Source organism: Pteropus medius, unplaced genomic scaffold (genome assembly GCF_902729225.1).
Source record: "Pteropus medius unplaced genomic scaffold, Ma_sr-lr_union100, whole genome shotgun sequence".
In the NCBI taxonomy this organism is placed as follows: Eukaryota; Metazoa; Chordata; class Mammalia; order Chiroptera; family Pteropodidae; genus Pteropus; species Pteropus medius.
The window spans coordinates 14,529,441-14,542,021 of record NW_024349799.1 but is presented as its reverse complement, the minus strand read 5'-3'; the positions used below and the strand labels follow the sequence as shown (position 1 = coordinate 14,542,021).

Here is a 12,581-nt window from a genome sequence, read left to right as displayed (position 1 = left end):
AGCATTAGGAAAAGATATGCTAAGGAACTTGAGGAATCATGAGGCAGGTAGCTGGGACCCCACCAAATGGTGCCATCCCGTTCAAACACGAGCCTGAGACAGGTAGGGAGAGCAGAATGCTCATATAGGTCCACAGAGGCAGCGCTATCAAGAATATCCAGGCGAGAGCCAGACACCAAACTCTGCAGCCTTAACAATGCATCAGAGAACAAACGCTTCCTGCAAAAAGCATCATTTAGCTCTCTGCACCCAGATCCTATCTGGGGCAACTGCTAATAAGCCCAGAGCACCTAATGCCCATGGCTCAGTCACAGTATATGCCAGTCACTGTTACCCTTGATTTCATGGTCACAGAATCTGCCCCCACACCAGACCACTTGTGTTATAAGCATGAGGCCACACAAGATGCCAGATGGAGTGTGGATGGCTTCATGCCTGCCCACATCTACATCTTCTTGATAGGTAAGTGAATAGCAGCCATTTTAAAAACTGGGAGAATTTCCAGAGAGGCTGCAAACAAGGACCCTTTCCCTACATAAACAGAGTATGAATAAATATAGCTGAGGCATATATGCTCTTAAACTGACTCAGGACCTGCCTCTACCAACATCCACAGAACCCACCCTAAGTCAATAAACTCCAAGGACAGGTGAGTAAGGCCCAGCAACCCTAGCAACAAGTCAGAGACCAGTCCCCAGCAACCAGGCCAGATCGTAAGCCCAAATGCTCCAGCCTAATGGCTCCTATGGCAGACATTGCTAATCAAACATAGCACTCATGGATATATATATCCCATGAATCCTTCTCAACATTGTGTTCCCGGAAAAAGCCACCAGCAGACTAGAGCAAGGATGTGAAAACAAAGGTAGCAGTCATCCCTTCAGTCTACCCTGCAGAAGTGTGAGTGATCCACCTCAGCCAGGTGAGAAAGCCCAAGGAACCAGGCACGCATGGGTGTCTAGGGCTAGAATAAGATGCCGTCTCTAGCAGGGGAGGATTGCCACGTTGGGGAACGTTTCTTAAACCAGTTTTGAACCCGAGTCACAAGAGGCCAAGCACCTTAACCAAAAAGGCGAGTAAGAAGGACACCGTCTCAACTGGCACCACCTCTTGGCAGCTCTCCAAGCCTTGCCTTGGTGCCCTGGATGCATCTGGACCCTCACCTGGATCTGCCCTTTGCCCATGATCTTGTCCACGATCTCGTTGTTGTCCTTGTTGACTTTGGTCTTGTCATAGCACTTCTCGTAGCACAGGATCCTGAGGGACTGAGAGCCCTCCAGCTCAATCTCAAACTCCTGGGGGAAGAAGGAACGAGGGTCTTGAACCTCTGAAACTAGGAGACATGGCTTCTTGGAAGGTGGAGTCCCCAACTTTGCAAGGGTGAGTAGGGGGTAAGAAGGGCCCGTGAGGACCACATCACAAGGCATGGAGGAGCTTCCTCACTTTCTGGAGCTCAGAGGCCTCCAAAGCGCTGATAAAGTCAAGTCTGGGGCCTGAGCTGAAACCCTGTGTCTGGACACAAACATGAAATCAAAAGCCAAATGAGCAGGGATGGAGGGCAGAGGGGTTAGAGGGCCGGAGCTGGCCCAACCATCCCCAGCCAACAGGACACAAGCACAAGGAGTGGGTTGCGCATGGTCGGTGACAAGCTCGGGGGTTCCCTGCAGGGACACCAGGCCCGTCCACTCACCTCATCCCACTTGGGCTCTGTCGTATCCCGAAATACCCTGGTTTTGGCCTTGCTGACAAAATAGCCAAAGGAATCCACCTCCAGGGTACAGTACAGGTCTGCAGGGGGGACAGGCAGAGACACATCGAATGAGGCCCGAGGCCCAAGAACTTGAGAGGGAAAGGGGTTTAACACATCTGTCCATCCCAACAACCCCGTAGGGTGACTCTGGGTGTTCAACCCCCAGCCCTATGCATCTGGCCCCTTCCACTTCTCTGCCCTCCTCTTAGATGGCCACGCTGACCTCCTCCCTAAATGTGCCCAGCTCTCCCCTATTTGGGCCCTTGCTGTCTCTTTGTCCCTGATCTTTGCCTGGCTGCCTCCTCACCACTGAGGCCTCATGCCACATCTTCAATGACCACACTGACTAAAGGAGTTACCCCCCCTCGCCCCTCCCCCACCGATCCCAGGTTCCTCGATAGGGTGTCACTGGCATTTGAGGTGGGAGTCTCTAAGGGCATTTGGCCTCTGGGGGCTGAAAGCTGGAGTAACCCCTAGTTACTGTGACAACCGAAAATGGGCCCATCCCTCCACCTGCCTCCCTACATTCCAAAAGCTGGGTTTGTTGTTTTCTTCCTAGCACTTAACTTTGACTGAAGTTGTCTTTTCTGTGTGTTTCTTGTGTTCCTTTCCTCCACTACACAACACCCATGGGCAGAAGCCTTGTTATCTTAGCTATCGATGTACTCTTAGTACCAAGAACAGTATGGGAGGGACACAGTGAATGTTGTGAGATGAATAAATGGAGCCCCTACCACCTCCCAGTGCTTCAGGTAACGAAGTGCGGAGGGCTGGGGAGCGGGCTTTCCTTGGTGTTTGCATCGTGGCCTTTAAGGCTGAAAAATCTCCCCTCTACTCTGAGAACCAAGACCAGACCACAGTCCTGGGTAGTAACCACAGGTGATTCTGTAAATCCACATACTCCCTCGGGGGCTCAGACCCTGGAAGTCCCCTCCTAACCCTACCATGGGTGCTGCCAAGGTTGCTTCCCAGGGTAGAGGTGTGAGTCAGGGGTGGCTTTGGGGCACTATGACCAATCCTCCACAGCATAAATTAAGGGGTGAGGGGCAGAGGTCATAGGACGGACGGGCACCTCCGTGAGAATAAAGTGGAGTTGCCCCAAGTTGTCTCTAGCTGGGTGCGACACAGAGTAGCTATAATGGTATCAGAGCACATGGGGAGGTGGTACTGGTTAACAGGTAAACAACGTCAAAGGCCCGAAGCCAGATTAGGCTGTGGGTCTGAGTGGCTGAGAGGTGGGGTGGGCAGGAGGGCCGTCCCCATTTACTGACTTGGGTGTGTGTAAATCCTCCGTCAAGGGCTAGGGCTAGTTCATAGGGTATCAGGGAGGGCTCTGGAGTCAGACTGAGTTCAAATCCTAGCTCTGCCCAGATCTCTGCCTTAGTGTTTTCACCAGTAAGCAGAGATAATCATGGTGCCCACATGCTGGGCCTGACTGTGTAGATGAGTTCACTAGGACCAAAAGCCACACTGGAGACTCACAGGTCCTAACCCCCTCAAATCAGAATGACCATTCGAGCAGGTCAGGGGGCCAGGGGAGGGAGGAGGTGAAGACAGTCTGGAGATTTCGTAGCAGCTCACCCCTTGTCTAATCACTTTGATGGGCCTGCTCTCTAAGGCCCATTCCAGCCAACATGAAGCAGAGAGAGAGGAAGGGCAAGACATCTGGGTGCCATGGAGATGGGAGGTGCCTGGCCTAGCTCAGTGGGCCACAGACAGCCCTACGGGGTTTACTAACCAGGAATATTACTGGGCAGTGCACACCAGGGGATTCTGTGGTTCTGGGGAGGGCCCAGGAAGCTGCCCCGTGTACAAGCGGCACAGTCTGAGTGGTAAGTGAGACGCTCCTGGCCATACTTAGAGAAATGTGTGGGCTTTGGTAGTGGAAGACATGGATTCTACACCACCTCTGTGACCTGCCTGTGCGACTCTGGGAAAGTCTCTGGAGTTCTCAAGGCCTCAGCTTCTTCGTGTGTAAAACGGGAATGACATCAGTGACCTCAGTGGGATGCCGGAAGGATCAGAGTAGATCCTTCTACGATACACCTGAAAAGCCTTTGACCACACCAAGGCATTGTCCACACACTGGCCACTGGCCACATTTGCACTTTCTTCGGCACCTCGTAAGGTACCAGGAAATTAACTACTTCATCCAGCATCTCTGAGCTCCTATTCATCCAAGGATAAAGGAGACGTGGTTCCTGCCCTCTAGAAACTCACAGTGGGAAAGGCAAACTTTAAGCGGCAAAACGGTATGACAGGCGCTGCAACCACGGTTTTCCCTGGGGTGATGGGAACACAGAGAGGGGAGGCCAATTTATACCAGGAACTCAGGCTTCACAGTCAATGTTTATGGAACGGCTGTTTGCACATCAGTGGCATAAGCTCTGCGTGGTACGCTGCAGGAAAGATGCATAGGGCAGGCTTCACCTGCTAGCGAAGAAGAGAAGGGAGTGGGAGGGTGCTGGCTGAGAGGAGTCAGGGGCCCTGAGTTTCTAATCCTGTGTGATGTTAAGCCCTTTTGTCTCTCTGTGACTCAGTTTTCTCATCTGGCAAATGGGGAAAAGCTATTAGTTGTCTAAATGACTCACAAATTCCTAAAGGGAGGAAAAAATAGATAAAAAGTATACCGTATCTTGTGAACACTAAAAACTGCACAGATTTAGTAGGTGGTAATAAAGGGAGGAAATGGGACGTGTGTGGCAATGTGCTAGTACCACACACACAGTCATATTTACCCCTGCTCAAAGGTCAATATTAACAAGTGTGATTGCTTTTTCTGGAGAAATAAGCTGAGGCGAGGAGAGGTTGAGACTTGTCCAAGGTACATAAGTTGTAGTTGGTAGATGTGGGGTTTGAGTCCAGGATTTCAGACACCTGGGGTGGTGGAGGGCCTGGGGAACAGGAGACTTGGAGACAAAGGGCAGGGATGCTGCCCCTGCCCAGAGAAGCTGGTTCCCGGCCCTTGGGGGGATGTCCCACATCTCAAGGCAGCTGGCAGGGCTCCAGCCGGAGAGGAGAAGAGCTGGTGGGCAAAGGGAGGCCCCATGCGGTGAGTGTATAGGGACTTGGTGTGACAGGATGAACAATGGCCCACCCAGCTTCTTCCCAGGGCTGGTAGTCAGAGGCACTTACTGGCTGACTGCTTAAATCCCTTGGCAGAGTGGACGATGACATGAAGGAAGCCATAGAGTCCTGGAGACTCGTCATCTACAAAAGAGAAAAGCCCCCAGGGTGGGGGTTGGTGAGAGGTTCCTCTGCTTCATCCCCTCCTCACCCCATACTGGCTGGGAGGGAGAAAGGGTGGCATATATAGCCTGAGCCTTTGTCTGACAGCACCACCTGGTGGCCAGATGGAGAACTTTCCAGAGCCCAGCCGGTGCCCCCTTCCCCATCCACTCAGCCTTCTCCTTCCACTCACATCTTCCCTCTTGCACCAGGAATTTACTACCATTCCCCAGGGGCACTTTCCCTTTTCCTCTGAATCCTGTTATACTGTGGCTGCCCTCCTCGGTCTAGCCTTTCAAAGTGAAAAATCAACCAATATAAGTCAGTGTCCCAATGGAAGAGAAGGTCCAGCTCTGCCTCCTCTTTGGAACACAGAGGGCAGGTGACCCCTGTAAGTGGAGGAGAGCTTGCCTTCAAATCCCTTTCCCAGTACCCACGGACAGCCAGATTTCACCCACTCTAGGCCAGTTACCAGCCCCAATCACAGCTCTGCCCTGCTCAAAATCCTCCCACAGGCCCCTCTGCTTGAACAACAAACTCCTTGCTTGGCATTCAAGGCCTTCTAAGATCTGTTCCCTGGAAACTTCTGGCTTTATTTCCCATACATTATTCTAATTCATCGACCTTCCCCCCACCCATGCTTCAGTCTCTTGCTTCTATTATCTGACTACTTTGTGAACATATTAACAACACAATCCCAGCCCACCAAGGTGTCAGATTCTTCTTTCAAGCCACAGGGGGTCAGGGGGAAGTTGGGGCCATTTGGGGAATGGCTAACCCCTGTTCAAGCTCTCTGTATACTTGGCAACTGAGTCATCCCAACACAGCTGAGCAGAGAGCAGACATTTGTAGCCAAGTGTCTGGCTAGGTTCTTATGGAAAGCCCCAGCAGTACCCTGGGGGCGGAGGCGGGGGAGGTTGGACCTGCTGATTGGGCAACCTTGGGTTCCAGATCTTACCATCTTTATTGCTGGTGACAGGAATGTTGTGTACAGTCCTAAGTTTGAAACAGGATCCCGTAAGCACCTGGAGCTCTACTGAGCTCAGGACAAAGGCCTGGAGATCTGCAGGAGGAGCCAAGAGAGAGTGGAACGTCACCACAGGTCCACTAGGACTTGCTGCTCTTCCTTGGGGGCTATTGCAAGAAAAAAAGCTTAGCTCTAGAGGCAGAGTGGGTCATTGCAAGGGAGGGAAAGACTTGTAGACACTAGCATGGGGATAGTCGTGGGTGCTGTCAGGGGGCGTAAATTGGGAGAGTCTAAGTGAAGAGGCCCATGTATGTGTTATGAAAGAGTGAGAGCAAAGGAGACAGAGACAGATGAACAGCTCTGGGCTCAGTCCAGTCCTCTTGCTAATTCATTGTACGGTTTAAGGAAATCGACTTAAATTTTTGGGGCCTCAATTGATCAGTAACATCAATCGAAGTGCTACCTGCCCCGGCACTTTATAGAGTGACTATGAGAGCCGAAGAGGAGATACTGGACATGAAAGTGCTCGGAAATATAGAAGGCCTCTTGTTGCTACGAACCCCATCAGGGCATTGTAAAGTGGGGCAGGACTTTACCCTTCTTCTGTAGTTTCTGAATTGCTTCTCTCCACTCTGACCTCTCATAGTCCGAGGACAGCAGGAACAGGTAGCTCTGAAGAGAGGAGATGACAATTCAGTAGGGTGATCGTAGTCAGGCCAAGCACATTCCTGGATTCTGGAGGCCCAACAAGGCTCCTTCTTACCCAGGCACCCCTAGGCTTGGAGAAGGAGGCAGCTGGGAGGAGGACCGCCTTCTTGGGAAGCCCACTGACGGCAGTGACAGTGATGGCCAGCAGAGGGCACTGGCTCTACACCAGTGGGGAGAGGAAATCCAGGGCTGGAGCCATGGTGGCCTCCTTGGAAATTGGGGGCCTGAGTCCCTGATTTCCATAGGTCAAGGCCAGGAGCTATAGGGAGTGGGCGGTCCTGGACCGAGGAAGGGGCCTCTCTTTGTTCCACCCTTTCTGACCTTTCCATTCCGATTGTGGATCCGAAACGGGATTGTGGGGGAATTGAGCAGCAGCAAGAACTCATTCTCAAACATCTTCTTTTTCAGGCGCTCAATCGCCCGGCTCTGTGCTTTGTTGGCTTTCTGCAGGGGACAGAGGGCACAGATGGTTTCCCTGACACTCAGATTCTACTTATCACCCAGCAGCTCTGAGCACAACTTTCCCTGTGATTGTTTTATTTTCTTTTTCTGTATTTTTCAATGCCTTCATTACAACTCTGGGCGGGGGGGTGGGGGGGTGGGGAGAGCAAGGAGGAGAGGGGTGGGGGAGGGGACAAACCTGGCCAGAGAGAAAACTGCATCTTCCAGGGCATGCTAATTCATAACATAGTAAACGACTCCTCTGTGAGGCCATATCCCCAACCACCTCCTCTATCTAACTCTCACACACCATCCTCCTGCCCTAAGTCACCCAGGGCCAGTTGACAGACAGCTAGGGACAGTCCCTATAGCCCAGAGCCCACCGACATTATCCGCACTAGCCAGTCCTAAGCTGTTTCCCTGCCCTGCCTTCCTTTCTCTTGGAAAACACAATCCAAGCTCTGGGCCACACTTTCCCATGCTCCTTCTGCCTCCTAACCAAACCTGGTGCTTCCCCCATGTGGCCCTGTGTGGTGTAGCATGTCCTCTTCTCTTGGAGACTATAAGTAATAAAACCTTTCAGTGGCATTAGCCTCTCCATGTCAGTCACCTCTACAAATTAAATCCTGGTACCGCTGAGACACCCAGCTTAAAAACCTCAGACACCTTTCAGCATGAAGCCCAAGTCCTGACCTGACACCTGGGGCTTCCCAAGGCTGGATCCCAGCCTCCATGCTCCACTTGATATCCCACGTCACCCCATCCTGCATCCTCCACCTCAGCCTCATGGTGTTTTTCCCTGGTCTCTAACAAGCCATCCCTTCTCAGTCGGTGTCCCCTCCTCCTCCAATTTTCCAAGTTTATATTTTATAAAGAACCCCTTCCCTTTTATTAACTGCTAACATGCTGAAGTCTCGGTTCTAATGCCATCCTCAGACTCCACAGCTGGAATTCATTTCTGCAGTATTTTTTTTACCCACTAGATTTGCAAAATTGTAACAGTGGCTCATAGCCAGTGTTGTGACAGTGTGGGGGATCAGTGTCTCTCACACACTGCTGGTGGGAACAGAATCGGATGCAACATTTTCAGAGGTAAATCTGGCAATTAAATGCACAAGACCTTCGCCCTAGACATCTCACTTGTGGGGAATCTACCAGAGAGAAGAAATATGAGTGTGGCGATGTTTATTGCAGACATGCCAGTTAAGAGTAAATAAAGAACCAGAAACAATCTAAATACCTAAATACATTGTTGTGCAGCCAAGCAGCAGAACAGGATGCAGCTGTTAAAAAGAATCTGACAGACCCAAAGAGCCCATAGACGCATTGGTAAGTGAAAAGCTTAAATTGCAAAACAGCGCATGTAGTCTAATCTCATCAAAATACACACACGCATGCGTGTGCACACAAGTATTAGCAAAGAGGAATCTACAAGAATACACTTCAAACTGTTATCAGTGAGGGTGGGCGATGATCAGTTTTACTCTATATACTTTGGTATTATAAGCTTTTCTTATCATAAGCCAGGGTTATACCGGAGATTAGAAAAAGATTATGTTAAAAAAAATGTTATTAAAAAAGTAAGTCACTGTCTACAGCCATGCTACCCTGAACACGCCCGATCCTGTCTGATCTTGGAAGCTAAGCAGGGTCGGGCCTGGTTAGTACTTGGATGGGAGACTACCTAGAAAGACCAGGTGTTGTAATCATAAAAAGAAAAAAAAAAAGGTAAATCATTGCTTCTTCTGTGATTCAGAGAACGACACCATTGTGCCTCTCCAGTGACTCTCATCATACTGCGTCGCACACTGTGTTCAGTAGTGGGCATGTCTGCCTTACCCACCGGACAAGGAACTCTATGAGGCAGGCCTCTGGCACAGCTCTGGAGCCAGCAGCCAGTGGAGCTCCGTAAGCAATGATGTGATCGAGCAGAAGGCCATGTCTGTACACCTGGGGCAGGAGGGAGGGCACAAAGCCTGCCAGCTCCCAGGACCAGGTGAGAAACATGCATGCAGGATGCCCCTGGGGTGGGGATGGTTAGCAGTGTCAGATGGGGAAACAGGCTCCACTGAGGCTGGGTCGGGCAATCAGGAAAAGGATATCTGTGCTAGTTAGGCTGCTCCCTCTGGGTGGATGCACCCCAGTCAGATCCTCAGTCCCAAACACCCCTGGGGTTATCACTATGGTCTTTATCATCCATAGTTAAAGGAGAGATATCTGAGTTGAAAAGATCCTTAGAGGCCATCTGGCCATGTAGTCCTCAACAATCATTTGTGAAGTACCTATTTATTACGTGCCAAGTACTAGAGACATAGAAATGAATAAAACAGCCCCTCACTAGAGTTTGGATCATAGTGGGAAAAGGAGAAAGCTGACCATGCAATTAATTCAGTACAGATAAAGCAAAGAAAATAGGCAAACAATCAGGAACCAGAAAACAGGGCACCCAACCCAGATTACGGTGGGGGGACATCAGGGAAGGTAAGGCCTAAGCTGAGCCTGGATGGGTGAGGAAGAGACCAGGCCAATCAACCAAGTCCCTTGATGCCCTTCTTGCCATTCATAGAGAAGGCTCCTCCTGGGTGCTTTCTTCTAGCCAGTTTTAAAATATATATGAATTCGAGGCTATACATTTTCCTCTAAATAGAGCTTTGGCTATATCCCATTGTTTTGATATGGAATCTTCTCATTTTTATGCAGTTTTAAACAGTTTACAGTTTCCATTTTGATTTCCTCTTTACTCTCAAAGTTTTACCTTTCCAGGCATATACTTAACTATATTCTAGTTGTCGATATCTAAGTTTACTGTACTATGGTCGAACATGACCAGTAAGCTATCAATTTTTTAAAAAAATTTGAGATTCTGTTGTAGCCTAATGCATGTTAAATGTTCGTTCACATGTGTTTGACAAGAATGTCAATTCTCCGTTAGAGTACATCTTCTGTGCAGTTTTTAGATCGAGTGCATTAATTGTGATATTCAAGGCCCCTCTCTCCTTAGTATTTGCCTATTTGATCTGTCAGTTTCTGAGAGGCCCCCCAGCTTCTCTCGTACATGTCCTGCTTTTCCTCAAGGAGGCCTTCTTCTATTGCTTCCCTTTTCTGCAGTTTAACATACACTATTTTCCAGGAAATTTCCCATAAGTGACCCCAGTAAATTCTGAGCACTGACTCCTTTGGCTTGCCCTCCATCTGCTCAGTGCTAATCTGCCACGGTCAGTCTTTCCCTCAGCTTGCATATGCTCCCAGCCCTTACAACTTCCCCTCCCTCCACCTCTCCAGCGTACCCAGTTCAAAGGGCCCTAATAAAAACAGTCATCCTCCCAGCTCAGATGCCAGGCTCTGCTCACCTCCTTCTGGATTTCACTCTTGAGGGCAGAGATTTTCATTTTCATGTCCTCCAGCTCGTGGTCTGGGAAGGGGTGCACATGGGGGCTGGCCTCGGACTCCTCGGGGGATGGAAACACGAGGTCAGCCAGGGGGATGTACCATTTGCAGTCATATTGCTGGTGCTTCCTGCAAACAAGCCAGAAGAAGACATAAGCCAGAAGGAACTTGGCTTTTTAAGCCTGAACTCCTAGAACCAATAAATAACCTAAACGGATTACTGAGAACTTGTCACAGACGAGAATGAGCCCTCCTTGTCCTTGAGAAGCCCAATCAAGAAACACACACGTGGAGTAATGATGGTCAGGTTCTAGGGTCAGGCAGCAGTGAGGACTCTGGGCCTTGGCCTCGCCAGTCTCCTGGTCTCATACAACTGATGTTTTCAAACATCTCAAACCTCTAGGATAGGAGCAAATGTGGGCTCACACTTTCCTATTCCTCATCCCACACTCTCCCCTCCCTTCCAGCCTATCTATACTTAGCTCATATTCATTATCCTTTAGGCTAGAGATGGAATACAGATATTATTTTGAATGCCAATGACCCACAGAAGTTGCTGGGTTGAGGATTATGAAGCCACATTCAAGCCTAGTGGGAAACAGTGCTATGGTTTATTAGTAATGTCTGCCATGGGCAAAGGACTTAAGACATAGGTATGTTTGCTTATGATTGCCATCTCTGCCTTAGAATTGTCTCAAACCTAGTTCCAGGGAGTCATCCCCTTTACTGAAGCACATAATAACCTCTCCTCTCACTTGCCCTAGGACTCAGGTTTGCACCTCTCATTCCGGTCCCTTAGAGTTTCAGTGAGCATATGAATTGTCTCCCCTGGACTATAAGCTAGTGTACTTGGCACGCAGGAGGTGGAAGAATGGGGGATGAATATTAAATAACCTTTCTGCTCATGGCACAGAGCAGACCCACATCACTAAGTATAGAGATGGAGGTGAAAAGAAGCTTTCGAGTCAGATTAAGGTTCAAATCCCACCATGTCCACTTCTAGTTGTGCGACTGTGGGCAACTTATTTAGCTTTTCTAAGTCTTTTCTCTCATCTGTGAGATGGGGATAATAATACCTACTTTGTAGAGTTGTTAGGAAGATTAGAAATGATATATTCAAAGCATTTGTCATGGCACCTGGCGTGGCAGAAGCACTCAATAAACGATAGCAGATTTAATGAATATTCACTCACTTGCAGTTAGCAAAAATGTAGAGATGTCAAATAAAAGGAGAATGCTTAAGTAAATTATAGCATATCCACTTGTAACATCACGCAGGAAAGTAAAATGATGATTATGAAGATTAGGCAGCAACAGGGAAAATGCTTATGACGTGAAATGGAAAAAGCAGAGCCCCAAATTGGGTATTCACTCTGATTACAAGTACGTGAAAAAAAAAACATAAGAACATTAAAAAAAAACTAGAAGGAAATATAGCAGCAGGAGACTGATGCTTATGTTCGGGTGGGTGATGGGTTTTTGTCTGTAATTTGGTTATATTATCTTATAATTAAAAACATGATTTATTTTTAGAAAAAGGCTTTATGTCGTAAAATAAAATTAATTAATATGTTTTTAAAAAGGAAAAGAAATGCAGATTGCCCCGGGTGGTTGAGGGATTCCACAGGAGGCAGAATCTAGCTGCCCTCCACCTTGACCACCCTGGACGGCTGCACACTCACCCCACAGAGGTCTTCTTTAGCTTGGCACACAGGAGGACGTCTGTAAAGAGGAAGACGTGCCGCAGCTTCCGGGAGCCCTCCGACACTTCCACCAGGAAGCCGTCCTTCACCAGCTGCCGCGTCTAAGGGAGATGGCACACCCGCCCACCTGCTCAGGGGGAGTCAGCCCAGGGCCCAGCCTACACTGGGGGCACCATCCAGTTGGGAGTTGGGCTGCAGGAAGGGTCCATAATGCCTGGTGGTTAAGAACACTGGCTTTGGGGTCACATGGACACAGGCTCAAATCCAGACTCTGCTACTTCCCAGTTGTGATTTTAGGCAAGTTCCCTGACCTCTCTGAGTCTCAATTCTACCATCTGTAAAATGGGGATAATGATGTCTGCCCACAGGAAGGATTCATCAAGATGGTATATGTAAA

At 49.2% G+C, this 12,581-nt stretch overlaps 1 protein-coding gene and 1 pseudogene across 5 annotated transcripts in view; one reads left to right on the top strand and one right to left on the bottom strand.

Moving 5' to 3' along the window:
• Positions 1 to 12,581, bottom strand: part of ABR (ABR activator of RhoGEF and GTPase) — a 175,641-nt gene that overhangs the window by 37,347 nt on the left and 125,713 nt on the right. For all 5 annotated transcript variants that reach the window (XM_039886217.1, XM_039886218.1, XM_039886221.1 and 2 more), the window contains 8 exons: positions 12,164 to 12,285; positions 10,445 to 10,610; positions 6,975 to 7,097; positions 6,542 to 6,617; positions 5,937 to 6,041; positions 4,886 to 4,960; positions 1,691 to 1,788; positions 1,164 to 1,295 (listed from right to left, as the gene is read on the bottom strand). In XM_039886217.1, the coding sequence (XP_039742151.1) occupies positions 1,164 to 1,295; positions 1,691 to 1,788; positions 4,886 to 4,960; positions 5,937 to 6,041; positions 6,542 to 6,617; positions 6,975 to 7,097; positions 10,445 to 10,610; positions 12,164 to 12,285 (897 nt within the window). The remainder of the gene's footprint in view (positions 1 to 1,163; positions 1,296 to 1,690; positions 1,789 to 4,885; positions 4,961 to 5,936; positions 6,042 to 6,541; positions 6,618 to 6,974; positions 7,098 to 10,444; positions 10,611 to 12,163; positions 12,286 to 12,581) is intronic.
• LOC120621241 (uncharacterized) lies at positions 8,685 to 8,803 on the top strand (annotated as a pseudogene).